The following is a 21,178-nucleotide window of genomic DNA, read 5'->3' on the forward strand; positions in this document are numbered from 1 at the left end:
GTCGTGACATCTCTGCCCAAGAGCCGTGGACGCCATGGATCCGCCCGGGAAGCCGCGCTTCGGCCTTCCTCGTCGTCACCGGCGATCCCCGCCGCGCCGCCCGCCTCCGGATCCGCCTTCCTAGCCCCTGCCGCGCGCGGATCCGGCCCCTGCAATCTTCATCCACCGCCCCCGTTCTGCATCGCGCCGCCGCGCCGTCGCGTCGACATCTGGACCGCGGGTTGAATATACCAAATTACAGGGCCTTTTTTGTAAAACCAAAACATTTTCCTAAATTAGTTACTTAAAAACGGACTGCGGGTTAATTTCTCAGAAACGGGAGGACTTTTTGCAAAAAGCCTGATAGTAGCAAACCCTTCGTGGGCTTGCACCTGTTAGTAGCGAACCAACGACGGAGAAAACAAATGGAGCGTTCAAATTGTTGTGCATGCCGCTACTTTAGCTTTTGTGAGACGGTAAGCATCCAACAACTTGCTACTAGAATCAAGGAACCGTGCATGTAGTACTTACTTTTCAAACATTAGAAAATATGAGGATTATTCACTGGACAGTATATACTTCATGTTTCAGACCAGTAGTATATTTTATACAAGGAGAAAAGTTAAGCAGCGTAAATATGATTGATACAGTATATATGTCATGTCTCCGAGAGAACTGGTAGTATGTATATATACCCATGTAGTATCCAGGATGTATACTATAATCTTGAAAGATATGCAAACAATGCAGTATCCCGTTTGTGTAATGTACGATATTTCAAAGAGTATATATTAGACAATTTTTGAAGGGTATAAACTGCAGAAAAAAGGATATATATTACATTTTTTGCGGGGGTATATACTATAGGGGTATATGCTGCATCATTTTTCAAGGAGTATATACTGCATGGTATTCGTAATGGGTATATAATGCATTTTTAATGGGTATATACCACATTTTTTTTGAACATCAGTACAGACACAAACGCTCATATACACGCGCACACTCACCCTTATGAACGCACACCCTATCCCTATGAGCACCTCCGAAAGACTGAGCCGGCATATCATCTTGAAATTTACAAAATCACCGTAGGCACCTCGTCGTCGACCGGAACGTCTCCTCCCACTGAATGCGCATCGCCGGAAATCCTGAAATAAATTCAGGAATAAATGCGAGCACCAGGATTTGAACCCTGATGGGCTGAGGATACCACAGTCCCTCTAACCATCCAACCACAGGTTGGTTCAGGGTATATACCACTTCAGAAAGAGTATATATGACAACAGAAGTGATAAATTTAACTGTCAGGTATATACTTCCTAATAAACGACTACCGGTCCATCCAAAATAAACATGGATACAGAGAAAAATTACTTAGAGAAATGAGTCAACGCACAGGTATTACATATCCTTCATTAAAGATGGTAGTACATTCCCTTTGACCACACATGGTAACAGAGGAAAATATACTACTACAAAACTCTTGAGTAATTCTCTTTTTTTTACAGAGAGAAGTGATTTTCTCTTTGATCGCCCATATGATCCATATGTTAGCTGCTGCTTCCATTGACCATATTGTGATACCCTCTTGATCAATCCATGTGATCAATAAAGAGAACAGTTTTTCAGAGTTGAAGAACACTTTCACCGTGGAATGGTCTGAAGCGAAACAAAGAAATCATTATTATGTTGAATAAGTATAAGCTTGCAGTACTCCAGATAGATATGTGTGTAGGGCAATACTATTATTGGTCAATGTTATACAGTTTCTACTCATTATGGTTTACCAGAATCTGGAATTAAATTCATAGTAACCGTAAACTGAAGAAAAAACCCCATTCTGAATGTAGATTATTTGCCTGTGGGCATATGGGCATAGAATGCATCGTCATGTTCGATTGACCCGATAAAAAATACAAGAGAAAGATTTGCCTACATGTATGACGAGGTACGACCCTATCATGCCACATACTACATCTGACATGCACGAGAATTGTTGCCATGAAACAAATCGATCAGGTACCTAGCATGTGATTGATGGGCTTCAAAAAACAGCTCCATGTGATTGGAGAACATGGAGCAGGCTTCAACATCGACCGAAAAGAACAAGGCTCTGCTGAACTGATCAGTGCATCGTCGATCTTATTCATCCATGGTCGCCGTCCCGAAAACAAACCTGGTCAGTCACGTCTCCGCCGTTGGCCAGTGAGAATATGGCCGTGCCGAGCGAGCTTCTCTTGGAAGCCGACGTATCCGCCAATCCGTGCGAGCTCGCCGCCGCATCTAGACGCCAGTGAAAAAGGCGAGAGATGGATAAGCGATCAAATAGATAAGGTGGTCCCGTGGAAACATAAAAACACCAGAAAAATCGAATCAAAGACCACGACTTCGGTTGAGTTTTTTAGCCCGTTGTTTCTTTTTCTATAATAGAAAATCTGATCAGATAGCACGAGGGAACGAGCAAGCGAGCGACACGTGCGTAGGAGTATGTACTCATGGGAGTACTAACCCATTTTCCTATATATATATTTATTTTTCATTTAAAAGCATCACAACAAGGCAACCGACGCGAGATAAAAGAGCCTTAATCACCATTTTACCCTCATCTATTATTTTACACGAGATATTCTCACAAGCCAGTAAAATAAGCAACCTCAAACTGAACTGAAATGATGTAGGAAAATCTCACATTCATCTGTATGTACCAGGGGTTATGGGCGTGGCAGCAGACTATGCAAGTAGAGGCAATAATGATGACAGTATCCTGCGCTCCGGCTCATAGCCTCTGCCTTCCGCAATTCATGTATCCCCTCATTGATTATTGTATGACTCGATTCAACATATGAAGATACATGTAGTTTGAATGAGAAACACTCATGGATCCCCTCATCGATTGCTTTTTTTTAATCAGAAACACATGCAGTAATTAGTACCCTTGAATCAACTAAGCAACGAAATGTGTACCAGAATAATTTATTGGTAGTCAAAATATCTTAGAGATGACTAAAAATGAAATCCTAATGATTTATTTGCAGGACACATAGTTCGTCTTGATTGGGATCATGCCACTTCGGAGCAGAATTAAGCATTTCAACTTTCCTGTCATGACAAGATAGTAAACAAGCAATAATAGCAATAAAATGGCCTATAAAATGAAAAAAATACAAATGATCCAGTGGAAACAATTAAATCAGACTTCATAGCATAGGGGGTGGAGATGATCAAACAATGTATAGATTGGTTGCTGCAAAGGAAACATATAATCAACAACTTTGCAATCAATAAAAATTGCAAAACAGTTACACATCTAACTTATAAAGGATGAAGGGGTAGCTAGGCACGACGAAGGTGGCCACGTCGCCTTTAAATCGCGAATGCCACCGCGTGTTATTTCCGTGCCCCGCTGAGGGCATTTTAGTCATTTCGCATCCGGGCGTATAAAAGGCAGCCTCCCCCGTGGAGAAGACCTAGCCGCCGCCTCCCATCCCACTCGCCTCCCCCTTCTTGTCGCCCTCCTCTCTCTCTCTCTCTCTCTCGCTAACCCCTCTCTCTCCCGATCGCATCGGCCGGTTCCGGCGCGTCTCCCCCGCGACCCCAGCCTCCTCTCCTGCTGCCGCCGCCGGAGAAGCTCGCCGCCGATGCCGGTGACCTAGCCCGCGCGTCTCCCCCTCGACCTCCGCCTCCTCTCCTGCCGCCGCCGCCGTCGGAGAAGCTCGCCTCCGTGCCCACAAGCCTCGGATTCGGCGGGATCTGGGACGAGGAGGGGTGGATGAGACGGGGGAGGAGGAGGAGGAGAGTGTGGGATGAAGGAATATCCCCGCCGCCTCCTCTGCTCCTGCCTCCGCAAGTCGAGGGGGATGAGCCTGCTCGGGCTCATCTCCAAGAGCCCCTCGCCGACGCGCCGCCTGCTGTCGCCGACGCCCGTGCCCGCCGACGGGGGCGGCCGAGCGGGTGAGATCCCGCTGATCCGGTGGCGGAAGGGCAAGATGATCGGCTCCGGCGCGTTCGGGCAGGTCTACCTCGGGATGGACCTGGACACCGGCGAGCTCCTCACAGTAAAGCAGGTGCCGAGATTTCACGATTTGGTGATCCGGTTTGTACTGTCTGGAGACCTGGAGTCATTCGTCAGACTAACTCCTCTCCCTTGTTTGATTTTTGGTTCCAGGTTTTGAACGGGAGCACCAACGCGACCCGGGAGAAGGCCCAAGTGAGTATCACTTCTCTGACCGATTTGGTTACCAATTTAGTTGTTGAGGCTTTCCTTCATGTGAGGTGATTTGTGGCTTTTGTTTCTACGATTAGGCGCATATAAGAGAACTTGAGGAAGAAGTGAAGCTCCTCAAGAACCTTTCGCACCCCAGTATTGTGGTTAGTAGATGAAAGATCGATTACATTTTAGATACTCTATACTTGACTGCTAGACTGCAGTTGTTTGATCTACTTCCTGTGATTTGAGAAGAGGTACCTCGGGACTGTCCGTGAGGAAGACACACTGAATATCTTGCTGGAGTTTGTTCCTGGAGGGTCTATCCAGTCGCTTCTTGGAAAACTCGGTTCATTCCCGGAGGCAGTAATTAACCATCAATCATGCGGTTTTCTGTGATTTGACTCGCAGAAGAGAAATTGATTCGTTGCGTATTTTGATCAGGTCATTAGGAAGTATACTAGGCAGATTTTGCAAGGGTTGGAATATCTGCATAGCAATGCAATAATACATAGAGACATTAAGGTAAAAACTCTGAAGCCTTAATATACTAGAATCTTTGTGTCATTGATTGTTTGGTTGTGCTAATTATCTTGGTGATCATGGGATTGTTTTACAGGGTGCAAACATTCTTGTTGATAACAAAGGCTGCATTAAGCTTGCCGATTTCGGGGCATCTAAGCAAGTTGCCAAGTTGGTAAGGTTGATGTTCAATATGCTGTTAAGGTCGAGTATAATAGCTTGGAAGAAATAAAACCTTCATGTGCTTGTCAAGTGATCAAAACAATAGTTTACAACAGAATAGCAAATGCTAAACCTTTCCTGTCTAATTATGCCATCAGATTAAGGATTCTTATTTATTGATCTTGACTACCTGTGTGCATGAAACATGAAAGTGTGAGTTTGGTTCCAAGCAAGCTCATGGTAAAGTGCTCTGCAGGTATTTGCATTATAGTTCCTGCATAATCTCTTGGTAATGAAGCGTTGTCCGGGGCGCTATCTGGAATACCATCTCTTTCTAATGAATTTATGTGTTAGTTGTTGCCTTCTTTCATTAGATAGTTCAAATAATAATACAAACGTATGGATTTTTGTAAACTGGTATATGATTCAATATTATATATTTTATAAACTGGTATATGGTTACCAGAGTCACCTTGCATAATTTTTTAAAGGAAGAGTCAACGCAGTCCTGAACTTGCACTAATATATTGTGATGCTCCTACTTTTTGCAGAACAATGCAGCAATGATAAGAACTAGAATTAGACTGCATTGCATATATGTATAGGTTACCACTTCTTTGCTATAATTATTTGCCATGTAAAAGCCAATTCACATGTCAAAATATGCTTTGGAGATCAGTTTCTTACAATTTGTAATAGTGAAACTCTTGCTTCTTTGCCCATAATAGAAAATACACCAATTTTTTTATCACCTTAACTTGTCGATGGCATACCATCCTATCAAAAACCCTCAATAATGTCTAAGTCTTTTTTTACCAGCTCTGAGATATTACATAGTGATGTTCCACAATTAAGATTATTACTGTGAAAAAGAACTAACCTCATGTACTTTGGTACAGCCTTCACATAAGAAGTTGTACACTAGAGGGAAGAACATGATGTGTGTGTCTGTGTGTGTGTGCGCGTGTGCGTGTGCGTGTGTGTGGGGGGGGGACCCCTGGGCATGCATTCTTCACTTGAACAGATTCAATAATTTATCCCAGTACTCTCTTTGTATTTTTGTCTTTGAGGGAATCTAAGATTTGATGTAAATCGGTTTTCCCTTTCATTTCTTCGTAAGAATTATTTTCTGTGCTATAATTATTTAATGTGGTGCATCTCTTCTAATAATCTTAGCCGACCTGGTTCACTTGTTTTGATTCGATTGTTCCATGGAATCCCAGGGTCTGATGAAGCAAGGTGCAGGACACCTCAGGTACCCTGATCCGACCTCACCACACTCCTCGAGCCAGCCCCTCACGATTCTTACAATGTTATTTCTTCTCTTTCTCTAGAACCGCCTATGTTTGTGACAGTACACTGGGGCTCAAGCGACAATGAGCATGTTGGTGCTTTGAGTGTTTTTCCTTGCGATGTTCTGCTTGTTCTTGTTTCTTAATTTTAGTCAGCTTACTTTGGTAAGCTCCTCTTATGGCAGGTGGGAGGATCGTTCAGCTGACCAAGTGCAGTATGACGGTGATCTCTGAACAGTTGCAAGGAGGCTAATAACATGTTAGCTCCTCTTAATATCTTGGTTGATGCCATCTGTCAGATTTAGCCCACCGAGTCCCTATTTTGCATTTACTTTGCTTCTCTAAAGTTCTCTTCGTGCTGCAAGGAAGATGCGGGGGTTAGTTGCATTCCTGCTGCCTTGCTTGAGATGAATCCATTTGGTTCCTTTGCCTTTCAATTCTGTAACACACCATCGTATCTATTGGTAGGTGTCATTCTGCTTCTCCTTGCATGTCTATTTGTGCGCTTGGGTTGCAGATCAGGTTACTGACACATGGATCGTACAGTTATTCTATTACTCAGGGCCCACCCTGGTGGTCACTATATCTCTGGGTTAAGCAAGTTGAGCAGGTTATGCAAGCTACTATGTAAAATGCGCACGCATCACTGCCTAAAAAAAGGTCCAGACAGCAACGACAAGTGCTTACTATGCTCCATTAAAGCAGCTAAGAAGATAATTTAGTTTGGGTGAATTTATTAGTTTATTAATTAGCTTGAAGAAGAAAAATATTTCAGAACAGTGTGGTCATAGAGTTATGTTCAGTTTGGTGCTTTGGGTCATTCTGGATAAGTGATTGGGTAGCGGTTGCTGTTTACTGGCAAGGGATGGATTGGTGCAAGTGAGTTTATGAAAGCCTACTGGAACTGTTCGTGGAAGTAGTTGTATGAACATGTTGTGTGCAACTGAACTGATCTGATTGGTTATCTTTGGAAATCTTCACCTGATGTGTTGTGCATTGGTCTGCATTTATATTACTGTTGTATTTTTATTTGTCTCTTTTATGATAGTTTAAGGTGAAAACAGAGTATTTATAATTGTGACATGGACTACAGACTTTTCCTAAGTTTTTAGGTGTGATGGTGGTGGTGTGACCACGAATTTATATGTCTGGATTAAGTTGATAGGCCCGCTGTGTTTTAGGCGTGGTGTTCTTCCTTCAATAAATTGGCAGATGCTTGCTTCTGTTAATTAAATCTTCAGTCTTAGGAGGTACTGCCCTGTGCTTGAATGCAGTTGTCTTTGTTTAGACAGCAGCCGAGCCCAGTCAACAATTATTAGTAGTAGTTACGAGATAAGGCAGAGGAGGCATATAGGGCCAGCCGTCGTATATGCAATGCATGAAAGTCGTTGTTGATTCCATTCAAGTAACGAATAAATAGTAGTTGCTAATTCTATTCATAGTGATTACAACCATAGGTAAATGTATGCTTCTAACTTTCATATGCATGCTTCCCAGTGTACATACGTGCGAGTTCATCTTCGCCCTAGATGCCTGTGGCTTCTCTCTTTTGGTGCAGTTTACAAATAGAATGCTAAGGCAAGTTTAATTTCTAATGTGCATGTAAATCCTTGAGATTTTTGGTGTTTATGAAGATCCAATAAACAGAGAGTTGAATGATATGAAAGGGGAAATAGATAGGAGAGTGAAAATTGTGTGGCTGCAGTGCTGATGAATTTTAGGATCTGAAGCTACTACTTATGGATACCAATATTACATTAGCATTGGTGTTTAGATCTGCTTGTTTTTACCTCTTTGTCTATAAGCTCTATAGGGAAACGTTTATTCTCTGTTTGGACTTTGATTTCTGAATTTGGTTCCTTGCTGAAGAAATAGCTGAAGCTTTGCTTTCTTAAAAAAAAGTAAAGCTTTGCTGCTGCACACTATTTTCTTGCCTTTCTTGAAGATGATTATACAGATTAGTTGCCAGCTTTACCTCTCTACGATTTCTGCCTCGGTTGCCAGGTTATCTCATATGAAGTCATGAACTGAACCTAGCATTAACTAGAAATCTAAACCATTGTATATGAAGATACTATCTGAGTACGTACTTGCATGTTCTTTAGATCTACTACATATGATTTATTACGTATAAATATGCCATGTAAGTATGTACTTTTAGATCATTATTGCTCGCACATAAAATGGTTCCAGTATTTGGTTTGATTTTGTTTTTATGTGTGCACAGATCCTGTCATGGAGATGGTTGACATTAGGGACAAGTTCATACTCATGTTCATTAAGCTGTAGCTTCCACCACCAGTTTTTCTGCTGCAAAGTTGGACAAAGGTTTGCAGTTACAATCAAGTTCCGTACCAGCATGCGGCATTGGTGACATGACGCCAAAGCAATGTCACTATCGTGGATTTTTGGTATATATCTATTTCCATAGAAGATGCATGTATGTTGGAGCGGCTCGAGTTATCAGATGCATGGAGACTGTGCGTGGCAATGTTCTCAAGGACTATAGTTACAACGAACTGAAACAAACAAAGGAAAGAGGACCGTATCTAATTGGTTTGTGAAGAGAGAAAGAAAAGAAGATCAAAGAACATAATTCAAAGATCAGAGAGCTTAGCAAAGGCTTTGCGACGGTGTATGCTCAACCAGTTCTACAAACGGCAATGACCTTGGCAAAACTGCTGCTTTGTTTCAACACAACAAATTTGTCGATGTGCAAAATGAACTTGCTCATCTTGACCAATTGATGACTCTATGCAGCTGATTTGAAACACAGGGTTTTATCCGTTTTAAAGAGAGTGTGCTTCCATAGCCTATGTATCTTTGAAAAATGCAGATGCTACCCGCTACAACAGCCTGCTTTAAATGACCAGCGATAAATGCAACGATTTAAGTGCCTATTATTCATGCGCCTCTCTTGTCCCGTTGATGAACTTTGAACTATACACTATCCATCTATATATCTATGTATTTGTTACTATAGCGATGGCACAAGTAAATTAAACCATCTGTTGAGTTCTCCACTCCATGCTATGTTAGATCCATGTGATATATCTATGCCAACTGCGTTCGCTCCTTGTTGGTTAACGCAAATATTTTCTTATGTTCGTGGCCAATATAGATAAGAAATTCCCATTTATATTGCTCTGTATATGATCGTTAATTAATATACACTATTTGTAATACAATCCACATTCCATTAACTTCCATCTACATCTCCTACTTACTCACTACTATACTTGGCTATCCCTCGGGCCGGGCCAGGCTTCGGTCCGGGCCAACCAAAGCCCGACGCAAAAAACCCAGGCCCGGCTGTCGGGCCGGGCCAACCAAAGCCTGATGCAAAAAACCCAAGCCTGAGCTCGGCCTGGCCCGGCTGTCGGGCCTGAGCCCGGCCCATCACGCTAAAAGCCCGTCGGGGCTCTTCCTTAAACGGCGAAAATAGCCCGGCCAGTGCTTCGGGCACAAAACCTAGGCCCGAGCCCAGCCCGTGGACAAGGTTGACTCGGGCCAGGTCGGGCTTTTTCGGGCCGGGTCGGGTCGGGCCGACCGGGCTGGGCTGCCCATGACCAGGACTACTCACTACCATCATCGCTTCTAATTCGCTTCTTGCGCCATTGGCGCAACCAGGTCATCTAGTATCCATAACACACGCTGCCTTCCATCAACAGCAAGAACAGAAGAGCAAGATCTAAGGTTGCTGCAAAGGAAACATATAATCAACAACTTTGCAATCAATAAAAATTGCAAAACAGTTACACATATCCATAACACACGCTGCCTTCCATCGACAGCAAGAACAGAAGAGCAAGATCTAAGAGAAAAAAACGCATATGGGTTGAGGTGGTGGGGCGCTCACCTTGTTGCTGCTGGCTTGTGTAGATTGGGCGAAGGTAAAAGCTGGAGGCTTAGGAGGAGAATATCGGGGGATAAGGTCATAGAGATCAATCAATCCTGACCAAGCAGCGCTGCCTTCATGGAGAACCCAGCAGCGGAGGCGCCGTCCACCGGCTCAATCAATCACATTCGTGATTGAACTTCATGGTTGTTGACCGCCACACCCCATCGGGCCGCGCCGCTGGAGTCCGTGCCCAATCCGGCCGTGTCGCTCGCGTTCGTGCGACCGAACGGACCATCAAGGCGCTGTCCACATTGTCCGTGCACAACCAGCGCAGCCGCTGTTGCAATCCGATACCCCACGTCGGTCAACCATGATCCGGCGGCGCAAGCGAAAGAGACCAGGTCGCGACCATCTTTTGTTTTGGACGCCGCTAACTGCCACACGTGTGGGCGTTAAGGAATCTACCCACAGGTTCTGTGTGGTGCCTAAGAGGACCATCCCATATGTCTGTGTGTGGGCAAAACAACTAGCGCCCACACGCCTTTTTTTTCTCCCGGTCCCTCTTACACGCGTGCGTGTGGGCGAAATAGATAATGCCCACACGTCCGGTACATCAGGCTTGTATCTCGTGGTCTCGCACGCCCCACGTGACACTTTACCACGCGCCCCGCAGTTGCCACGGGGCGGACCCTCGTTCATGTTTGTTTAAGTGCAGTTGCCATGTCGCTGAACTACGGTTGCCATGTCGGACAACTACAGTTGCCATGTTTGCTCAACTGCAGTTGCCATCTCAGGTCAAAGTTCCAGATTGCCATTTTTTGGACAACTACAGCTATTGCCATGTGTGGTCTGGTCTACTGCAGTTGCCATGATTTTAAAACTTTAGGAGTTGCCACCTACTAACACTAGGCAGTTGCCATGTAGCGCTACAAAAAAAAGGCATGGCAAAAAATATGTTCGGGTAAAAGACAGAGTTGCCATGTGCTCACAAGCACACTAGGGCAGTTGCCATTTAAAAAAGAAAGAGTTGCCATCTGCTTACGTGCACGCTAGGGCAGTTTGCCATGTACCATGCCAAACATATGGCAACTGACATGTTCGGGTAAAAAAAAGAGTTGACATCTGCTTGCAATCACACTAGGGCAGTTGCCATGTACACTGCAAAACGCATGGCAACTGATAGCTTAGGTGTGGGAGAGGAGGCGGACGTGTGGGCGAGGTGGCAAACTACCCACACACCAGCCCTTGTGCATGACTGAAACTAGTGTGTGGGCAAACTACTAAACGCCCACACACCGATCCTCCTGTGTGGTAAAACGGATGTGTGGGCGACCTCTCTGACACATCACACACACGAGTTGTCCTAAGTGGCATACAAAAGCAGCTAATTCATGCCAAGATTCGTGCAGAAGTTACTGGACGGTGATGGAGGCGTGTGGGTGAGTTGGCTAACGCCCACACGTGGGCGTTAGCATTTCCGTTTGTTTTAGTGTTCTACGCTTGCGTTGCGTTCGACGGAATGCTAATAGAGGCCCGGTAGGCCCAATTGAATCTCAGACGGCCCGAGAAGGCTAGCGCAGCCGGTCGCGCAATTTCGCCTGTACGCGAGATTTTGGTGGGGTTAAGAGCAAATCGCATGGCTAAGAAAGGCTAAAAGTGACGATCCAACAGTTAGAAGTGCTAATGGTCTAAAAGGGCTGGGAAAGCGCTCAGTCATAATGTATCTAAATAGCTAGCTAGTGCACGTAACAAATGCATGCATGTGCGTTTGAACAACACGACACGTAAGATTTGCATGCACATAGACACTTAGCGGCTTCATCGAAGCCGATAGACCGGCGTCACCATGGCCGACTGCATGCGGACCGGCCAACTAGCTATGCGTCGGGTGGCCTAGCCACTAATCGGCTTAGCCGTGGCCGACTGGGCCCTACTCGGCTTTTGTGCAGGCCGACTGGGCCTTATCGGCTTCCCACACGCCGAAGCTGTATTAGTTTTGAAAAAAATCAAAACGGTGTAATATTTATCAAATTTATTAAAGAAGTGCATTGTTTTAAAAATATTAGCCTCTTCTAGGAGTAATACTTTTCCTATTTGCACAGTTCGGGATCCATGCATCTTTTCAAATATTAATATTTAGTCCATTTCCAACTCTCCAAATATAATCATTTTTGAGAGAATTAACTCCCGCCATAATGCTTTGTCAAGTAAAAGAGGAACCCTTTTTTAAACTTGCATTCATTAGGTCGCCATCCGGGGAATATTTGGTTCTCAAGATGGTGGCACATAGAGAATCAGGGTTATCAAGAAGGCGCTACGCTTGTTTGGCTAACAAGGCCAAATTAAAATAGTGTATATCTCGGAATCCCATTCCACCTTGATCTTTTGGTACACACATTTTCTACCACGCCATCCAATGCATTCTCTTTTGATTGTCTTTGTCACCCACCAGAAATGTGACATCGCGTCAATGATTCCTTTGCAATTTTTTTAGGAATTTTAAAGACGAACATGACATAAGTTGGGATTGCTTGTACAACCGATTTGAGTAAGATTTCCTTTCCTCCTGCTGGTAGCAGTTTTTCTTTCCATCCACTAATCTTCTTAATAATCCAATCAATTAAGAATTGGAAAAAGTCGCTTTTGTCCATACCCAAATTTGCAGGCAAACCCAAATATTTGTCATTAAGGGCTTTAGTCATAATATTTAATATTCAGAATAATACAAATTTGTGCCTTGTTTTCCACTTTTGTGTTGGGGCTAAAAAATATATTAGATTTTCCAACACCCATCATTTGCCCTGAGGCCCCATAATAGGCCTCTAAAACTGATTTTAGTGCCTCCGCGTTCTCAAGTTAGCATGTATAAGGATCAAAGAGTCATCCGCAAAGAGGAGGTTTGAAATTGATGGTGCATCTCAGATAACTTTAATTTCAGAAATAGTACCACTCTCCTCTGCATTAGCTAAGAGGGCAGTTAAGCCCTCCTTACACAACAAAAATAAGTATAGGGAGAGAGGGCCCCCTGCCTTAATCCTTTAGAAGGTTTGAAACTTTCAGTTTCTTCCCTATTAAAACGAACCCGGTATTCCACACAGGAAAGACACAACATAATCAAATTCACCCATTCTTGCCGAAACCCCAGTCTCAGCATAATTTCCTTTTAAAAAGGCCACTTCACTCGGTCATATGCTTTGTGCATGTCTAGTTTGATTGCACACAGACCCTCTTTACCAGTCCTTTTTTTCTTTATCTTATGAAAACATTCGTAAGCCACTAAAATATTACCCATAATCATTCTTGCAGGAACAAAAGCACTTTGGGTAGGGCTGATTATATCTGATAGGATTGTCTTTAGACGGGCAACAATCATTTTTGAAATAACCTTATACACCATATTGCATAAGCTGATCGGTCTAAATTGAGTTACCTTTTCTGGAGAGTTGACTTTTGGGACTATTACAATCGCCGTATCCTTCCAACCATTAGGTATAGAGCAAGTATTCACCGCCCAGAGGACCTCACCAGTTAGATCATCCCCCAATATAGATCAGAATCTTTTGTAAAATATGGCATGTAAGCCATCAGGACCTGGTGCCTTTAAATTACCGATATAAAAAGGGATTTTCGGACCTCCTCTGCTGTGTATGGGGCGAGCAGAACACTATTCATTTCCTCTGTAACTTTTCTTTTGACAAGAGAGAGAATCTCCTGGTTTGGTTGGTTAACTTCTAAGGTAAAAAGGTTAGAAAAATATCCCATAATGTGATTCTTCATCTTCGTGTCTTTTACCCAAGCACCATTATCATCAAGCAATTTTTTATCTGATTTCTCTTCTTTCTAGCCGTTGTTGTATTATGGAAAAAAGAGGTGTTGCAGTCACCATGCAAAAGCCAGTTTGCTCGACCCCGTTGTAACCAGTATATCTCCTCTTGTCCCAACATATTTTCAGTAAGGACAAGAGTCTCCTTTTGACACGCAAGGGAGTCCACATTTATAGGTCCCCTCCGTAGATTTTCTAACTCTTTTTTAGTTTGTTAATTCTTTTTTTTTGGTCCCTTTAAAAAATCACGATCCCACATTTGTAAATCTGCATGCACCGCTCATGTTTAGTCAGCTAGAGACGGCCTATGCCCAACATCTTCGCCTTATCCCATGATGTACGTATGATTTCCATAACCGTCTCTTCTTTGAGCCATCTAGCTTCAAATTGTTTCACTCGACTCTTTGGGCGATTAAAAATATTATCATCAAAATATTCTGTGTCTAGAGGACGATGATCCGAGTATACATGCTCTTCGTTTATGACCACAGCCCGAGGAAATTTATTTGCCCAATCCACATTACGAACCGCTCGATCCAATCTTTCCCTGATTTCACGTCTCCTCCATGTGAAAAGATAACCTATACATCCCATATCATCCAGGCCACACTCTCCCAAACAATTACGAAACTCTCTCATCATTGCATTTGGTCTCGCATTCCCCCCTCTTTTTCCGACGAGAGTAATATTTCGTTAATGTCTCCCAAAACCACCTAGGGGTGGTCACCCTTATTATGCAAGTTACTTATATCATTCTACGACAAAGCGCGATCATTCCAGTTCAGATGGCTATAAAAACCCGTAAACCGCCACTGTCAACATTCTCATTCATAAATAGAACATCAATAAAATTACTCGACTCATAAATCAAAACAACTGTATTCATCTCATGATAAAACAAGGCAAGGCCACCAGTCCGGCCATCACTCTCAAATACAAACACTGAATCAAAATATAAAACACGACGAAGCTCATCGGCTTTACATTTATTTAAATGAGACTCTGAAAGGAAAATTAACTCTGCCTTAGTGCGCCCTTGCAGATCCAAGAGCTCGCCAATTGCCATGGGTGAGAGCATGCCACAACAGTTCTATCCTATTATCTTCATTTGCCCCAGCATGCCTCCTCCTCAGAGGCCGCCGATGCACCATCATCTCCAACCGTTCCTTCTCTGCTGCCCATATGCCTCATCTTTCTCCTCAATCTCCTTAGCTACGTGTGTAATAACCCCATTCCCATCTCTCACAGTTTCCACTCTACCCGTACACACTCTCTTAGAAGATACATTTATATCGCCATACAGAATGCGCTCGTAACTATCCATCGTTTTCTCAACGGAGAAGTCTAGCTCACTGCCCGTTGCTGGAGCTTCATATAGACTCCCTTTTTACATATGATATTCTTTCGCGCTTCCTCGGAGTTCCCAATTCATCCTCCCTTTTTTCCTTTCTTCCCTTTCCTTTTGGTTTGCCATGCATGAAGTTCTTTCTAGCATTGAATATAAAAGCAGGGCACTCAGTAGCATTTGAAGCAGCAAGTCTTGCAGCAACAACCCCCGAAAGGGCCTCCAACACACGAGGCTTGAATAGAAGTTGATCCTGCTGATCACCAAATAGCAGGACCCCCTGGCCCTCCTGGCCAGCAGGGTTTGATTGGTTACCATCAGCACCAGCACACATGTTTGGGGAGTCTACAGCTCCAAACTAATCGGGTCCTGGCCCTTGGCTAGGCAACACAACCTTTAGGGAAGCTCCCCTCGCCACCAGCCCCCAGCCCTCCCGGCCTTGGCTAGCAGGGAGTACAGGGGTGTCCTGTACTGCCTCCTGGTCCACCTGACTAGGGCCAGCACCCCGCTGGGAGTACAAGGGAGCCATTGTGGCCCGACCCTCCTGGCCGAACTCCAGCCCTCTCCAGGAGGGAGTCCTCCTTACCGCCAGTCCTTGGCCCTTGCTATGTCTTGAGCTTGCGTTGGTTTTCCTTGAAGAGGAAAGGGTGATGCAGCAGTAGTAGCGTAAGTATTTCCCTCAGTTTTTGAGAACCAAGGTATCAATCCAGTAGGAGGCTCCTCAAAAGTCCCACACACCTACACAAACAAACAAAGAACTCGCAACCAACGCAATAAAGGGGTTGTTAATCCCTTCACAGCCACTTGTGAAAGTGAGATCTGATAGAGATAGTATGATAAGATAAATATATTTTTGGTATTTTATAATATAGATTGGAAAAGTAAAGATGCAAATAAAAGTAGATTGAAAGCTTATATGATAAAAGATAGACCCGGGGGCCATAGGTTTCACTAGTGGCTTCTCTCAAGATAGCATAAGTATTACGGCGGGTGAACAAATTACTGTCGAGCAATTGATAGAAAAGTGAATAATTATGAGATTATCTAGGCATGATCATGTATATAGGCATCATGTCCGTGACAAGTAGACTGACTCCTGCCTGCATCTACTACTATTACTCCACACATAGACCGCTACCCAACATGCATCTAGAGTATTAAGTTCATAAGAACAGAGTAACACATTAAGAAAGATGACATGATGTAGAGGGATAAACTCAAGCAATATGATATAAACCCCATCTTTTTATCCTCGATGGCAACAATACAATACGTGCCTTGCAACCCCTGCTGTCACTGGGTAAGGACACCGCAAGATCGAATCCAAAGCTAAGCACTTCTCCCATGGCACGAAAGATCAATCTAGTAGGACAAGCCAAACTGATAATTCGAAGAGACTTGCAAAGATAACTCAATCATACATAAAAGAATTCATAGGAGATTCAAATATTTCTCATAGATAAACTTGATCATAAACCCACAATTCATCGGTTCTCGACAAAGACACTGCAAAAAGAGTTACATCGAATAGATCTCCAAGATGATTAAGGAGAACATGGTATTGAGATCCAAAAAGAGAGAAGAAGCCATCTAGCTAATAACTATGGACCCGAAGGTCTGTGGTAAACTACTCACAACTCATCGAAGGGGCTATGGTGTTGATGTAGAAGCCATCCGTGGTCGATTCCCCCTCCGGTGGAGCGCCGACGAAGTTTCCAAGATGAGATCTCGTGGATACAGAAGGTTACGGCGGTGGAAATTATTTTTCGTTGGCTCCTGCTACGTCTTGAGCTTGCGTTGGTTTTCCTTGAAGAGGAAAGGGTGATGCAGCAATATTAGCGTAAGTATTTCCCTCAGTTTTTGAGAACCAAGGTATCAATCCAGTAGGAGGCTCCTCAAAAGTCCCACACACCTACACAAACAAATAAAGAACTCGCAACCAACGCAATAAAGGGGTTGTCAATCCCTTCACGGCCACTTGCGAAAGTGAGATCTGATAGAGATAGTATGATAAGATAAATATATTTTTGGTATTTTATAATATAGATTTGAAAAGTAAAGATGCAAATAAAAGTAGATTGAAAGCTTATATGATACTCCCTCCTTTCAAAAATACTTGTCATCAAAGTGGATAAAAAAAGATGTATCTAGAACTAAAATACGTCTAGATACATCCCTTTTATCCATTTTGATGACAAGTATTTCCGGACGGAGGGAGTAAAAGATAGACCCGGGGGCCATAGGTTTCACTAGTGGCTTCTCTCAAGATAGCATAAGTATTGTCGTGGGTGAACAAATTGCTGTCAAGCAATTGATAGAAAAGCGAATAATTATGAGATTATCTAGGCATGATCATGTATATAGGAATCACGTCCGTGACAAGTAGACCGACTCCTACCTGCATCTACTACTATTACTCCACATATCAACCGCTATCCAGCATGCATCTAGAGTATGAAGTTCATAAGAACAGAGTAACACATTAAGAAAGATGACATGATGTAGATGGATAAACTCAAGCAATATGATATAAACCCCATCTTTTTATCCTCGATGGCAACAATACAATACGTGCCTTGCAACCCCTGCTGTCACTGGGTAAGGGACACCGCAAGATTGAACCCAAAGCTAAGCACTTCTCCCATGGCAAGAAAGATCAATCTAGTAGGCCAAAGCAAACTGATAATTCGAAGAGACTTGCAAAGACAACTCAATCATACATAAAAGAATTCAGAGGTGATTCAAATATTTCTCATAGATAAACTTGATCATAAACCCACAATTCATCGGATCTCGACAAACACACCGCAAAAAGAGTTACATCGAATAGATCTCCACAAGAGAGGGGGAGAACATGGTATTGAGATCCAAAAAGAGAGAAGAAGCCATCTAGCTAATAACTATGGACCCGAAGGTCTGTGGTAAACTACTCACAACTCATCGAAAGGGCTATGGTATTGATGTAGAAGCCCTCCATGGTCGATTCCCCCTCCGGCGGAGCGCCGACGAAGGCTCCAAGATGGGATCTCACGGATACAGAAGGTTACGGTGGGGAAAATTGTTTTTCGTTGGCTCCCTTGATGTCTACTACACAACCTTCTTCTTGTAGACGTTGTTGGGCCTGCAAGTGCACATGTTTGTAGGACAGTAGCAAATTTCCCTCAAGTGGATGACCTAAGGTTTATCAATCCGTGGGAGGCGTAGGATGAAGATGGTCTCTCTCAAACAACCCTGCAACCAAATAACAAAGAGTCTCTTGTGTCCCCAACACACCCAATACAATGGTAAATTGTATAGGTGCACTAGTTCGGCGAAGAGATGGTGATACAAGTGCAATATGGATGGTAGATATGAGTATCTGTAATCTAAAAATATAAAAACAGCAAGGTAACTAATGATAAAAGTGAGCGTAAACGGTATTGCAATGATAGGAAACAAGACATAGGGTTCATACTTTCACTAGTGCAAGTTCTCTCAACAATAATAACATAGATAGATCATATAACAATCCCTCAACATGCAACAAAGAGTCACTCCAAATCCACTAATAGCGGAGAACAAATAGAGAGATTATGGTAGGGTACGAAACCACCTCAAAGTTATTCTTTCGGATCGATCTATTCAAGAGTTCGTACTAGAATAACACCTTAAGACACAAATCAACCAAAACCCTAATGTCACCTAGATACTCCATTGTCACATCAAGTATCCGTGGGCATGATTTTTCGATATGCATCACACAATCTCAGATTCATCTATTCAACCAACACAAAGTACTTCAAAGAGTGCCCCAAAGTTTCTACCGGAAAGTCAAGACGAAAACGTGTGCCAACCCCTATGCATAGGTTCATGGGTGGAACCCGCAAGTTGGTCACCAAAACATACATCAAGTGGCACGTTATATCCCATTGTCACCATAGATAAGCACGGCAAGACATACATCAAGTGTTCTCAAATCCTTAAAGACTCAATCCTATAAGATAATTTCAAGAGGAAAACTCAATTCATCACAAGAGAGTAGAGGGGGAGAAACATCATAAGATCCAACTATAATAGCAAAGCTCGCGATACATCAACATCGTGCCATAGAGAGAACACGAGAGAGAGAGAGAGAGAGAGATCAAACACATAGCTACTGGTACATACCCTCAGCCCCGAGGGTGAACTACTCCCTCCTCGTCATGGATAGCGCCGGGATGATGAAGATGGCCACCGGTGATGGATTCCCCCTCTGGCAGGGTGCCGAAATGGGCTCCCGAGAGGTTTTTGGTGGCTACAGAGGCTTGCGGCGGCGGAACTCCCGATCTATCTTCTGTTTTGATGTATTTAGGGTACGTAGGCTTATATAGGCGAAAGAAGTCGGTCGGGGGAGCCTCGAGGGGCCCACGAGAGGGTAGGGCGTGTCCCCTGTCTTGTGGCTTCCTCGATGCTCCCTTTACTTCAACTCCAAGTCTCCTGGGTCATAATCTTCCCAAAAATCACGCTGCCGAAGGTTTCATTCCGTTTGGACTCCGTTTGATATTCCTTTTCTTCGAAATACTGAAACAGGCAATAAAACAGCAATATGGGCTGGGCCTTCGGTTAATAGGTTAGTCCCGAAAGTAATATAAAAGTGTATAATAAAGCCCGTAATCATTCAAAGCAGATAATAAAATAGCATGAATGCTTCATAAATTATAGATATGTTGGAGACGTATCAGCATCCCCAAGCTTAATTCCTACTCGTCCTTGAGTAGGTAAATGATAAAGAAAGAATTTATGAAGTGTGAATGCTAGAAGGTGCACAAGTTTGATCAATGATAATTTCAATCACCTTTTCTAGCATGAATATATGTCATAACAATAGTTCATCTCATAAAACTTCTCAAGATCAAGTAACAAGCTATTCACATGTTAATGCATAGACCATAAACTTTCTTGAAAACTAGCAAACTTCACATACTCAACTATCATATAGTCTTCCACAATTGCTAACACACACGCAATACTAATGGTTATGGAGTTTTAATCTGACACTGAGAAAGATACGGGCTTATAGTGTTGCCTCCCAACGTACTCACCTTTGGGTGATGTCAATAATAATAGTTCATGCTAACTTACATCCAATTGGATATATATATCAGGATCTTCCCAACACAAGGTGCTTGCCAAAGGATAAAATGAAAAAGGGAAAGGTGAAGATCACCTTGACTCTTGCATAAAAGTAAAAGATAGGCCCTTCGCAGAGGGAAGCAGGGATTTGCAGAGGTGCCAGAGCTTGATTTTGAAATAGAGATAAATAATTTTGAGAGGTATGATCTCATTGTCAACATAACAACCAAGAGTTCCCAATATCTTCCATACTACATACATTATAGGCGGTTCCCAAACAGAATGGTAAAAGTTTTTACTCCCCTCCACCAACAATCATCAATCCATGGCTTGCCCGAAACAACGGGTGCCTCCAACTAACATCAAACCTGGGGGAATTTTGTTTGCAATTATTTTCGATTTGATTTTGATCTTTTGATCATGGGACTGGGCATCCCGGTTACCAGCCATTTTCTCATGAATGATGAGCGGAGTCCACTCATCTTGAGAATAACCCACCTAGCATGGAAGGTACTGACAGCCCCTAGTCGCTACATGAGCGATTCGGGCATACAAAACAAATTATTATTTAAAGGTTTAGAGTTTGGCACATGCAAATTTACTTGGAACGGCAGGTAAATACCGCAAATAGGTAGGTATGGTGGACACTCATGGCAAAAACTGGGTTTAAGGAATTTGGAAGCACAAGTAGTATCTCTACTTGGTGCAAGGAATCTGGCTAGCATGAAGGGGAAAGGCAAACTCAACATGTTTGAATGATCCATGACAATATACTTTAATTGAGATGTGCGAAAACATAACCCATTACATTGTCTTCCTTGTCTAACATCAACTCTTTAGCATGTCATACTTAATGAGTGCTCACAATTATAAAAGATGTCTAGGATAGTATATTTATATGTGAAATCTCAATATA

The 21,178-nt window shown here is 43.1% G+C and overlaps 1 protein-coding gene and 1 long non-coding RNA gene across 4 annotated transcripts; one reads left to right on the forward strand and one right to left on the reverse strand.

Annotated features, from left to right (window-relative positions):
* Positions 1 to 1,257: 1,257 nt before the first annotated feature.
* On the reverse strand, positions 1,258 to 10,390 carry LOC119340213. 3 transcript variants are annotated; one of them, XR_005164447.1, is made up of 4 exons: positions 10,022 to 10,390; positions 2,672 to 3,081; positions 2,006 to 2,265; positions 1,258 to 1,641 (listed from the first exon to the last, which is right to left on the reverse strand). It is a non-coding gene; the product is annotated as an uncharacterized LOC119340213 (long non-coding RNA). The 3 variants fall into 3 exon arrangements; XR_005164448.1 differs by having other exon boundaries at positions 2,672 to 2,878; positions 10,022 to 10,386; XR_005164449.1 differs by lacking the exon at positions 2,672 to 3,081 and having other exon boundaries at positions 10,022 to 10,374.
* Positions 3,068 to 7,651, forward strand: LOC119340212 (mitogen-activated protein kinase kinase kinase NPK1-like). The gene is made up of 6 exons (XM_037612115.1): positions 3,068 to 4,046; positions 4,148 to 4,189; positions 4,285 to 4,350; positions 4,442 to 4,552; positions 4,631 to 4,711; positions 4,806 to 7,651. Exons 1-6 carry the CDS (start codon positions 3,786 to 3,788, stop codon positions 4,938 to 4,940), a joined length of 696 nt encoding a protein of 231 aa, XP_037468012.1. The 5' UTR covers positions 3,068 to 3,785; the 3' UTR covers positions 4,941 to 7,651.
* Positions 10,391 to 21,178: the final 10,788 nt, after the last annotated feature.

The sequence above is a fragment of the Triticum dicoccoides genome, chromosome 7B (assembly GCF_002162155.2).
Source record: "Triticum dicoccoides isolate Atlit2015 ecotype Zavitan chromosome 7B, WEW_v2.0, whole genome shotgun sequence".
In the NCBI taxonomy this organism is placed as follows: domain Eukaryota; kingdom Viridiplantae; phylum Streptophyta; class Magnoliopsida; order Poales; family Poaceae; genus Triticum; species Triticum dicoccoides.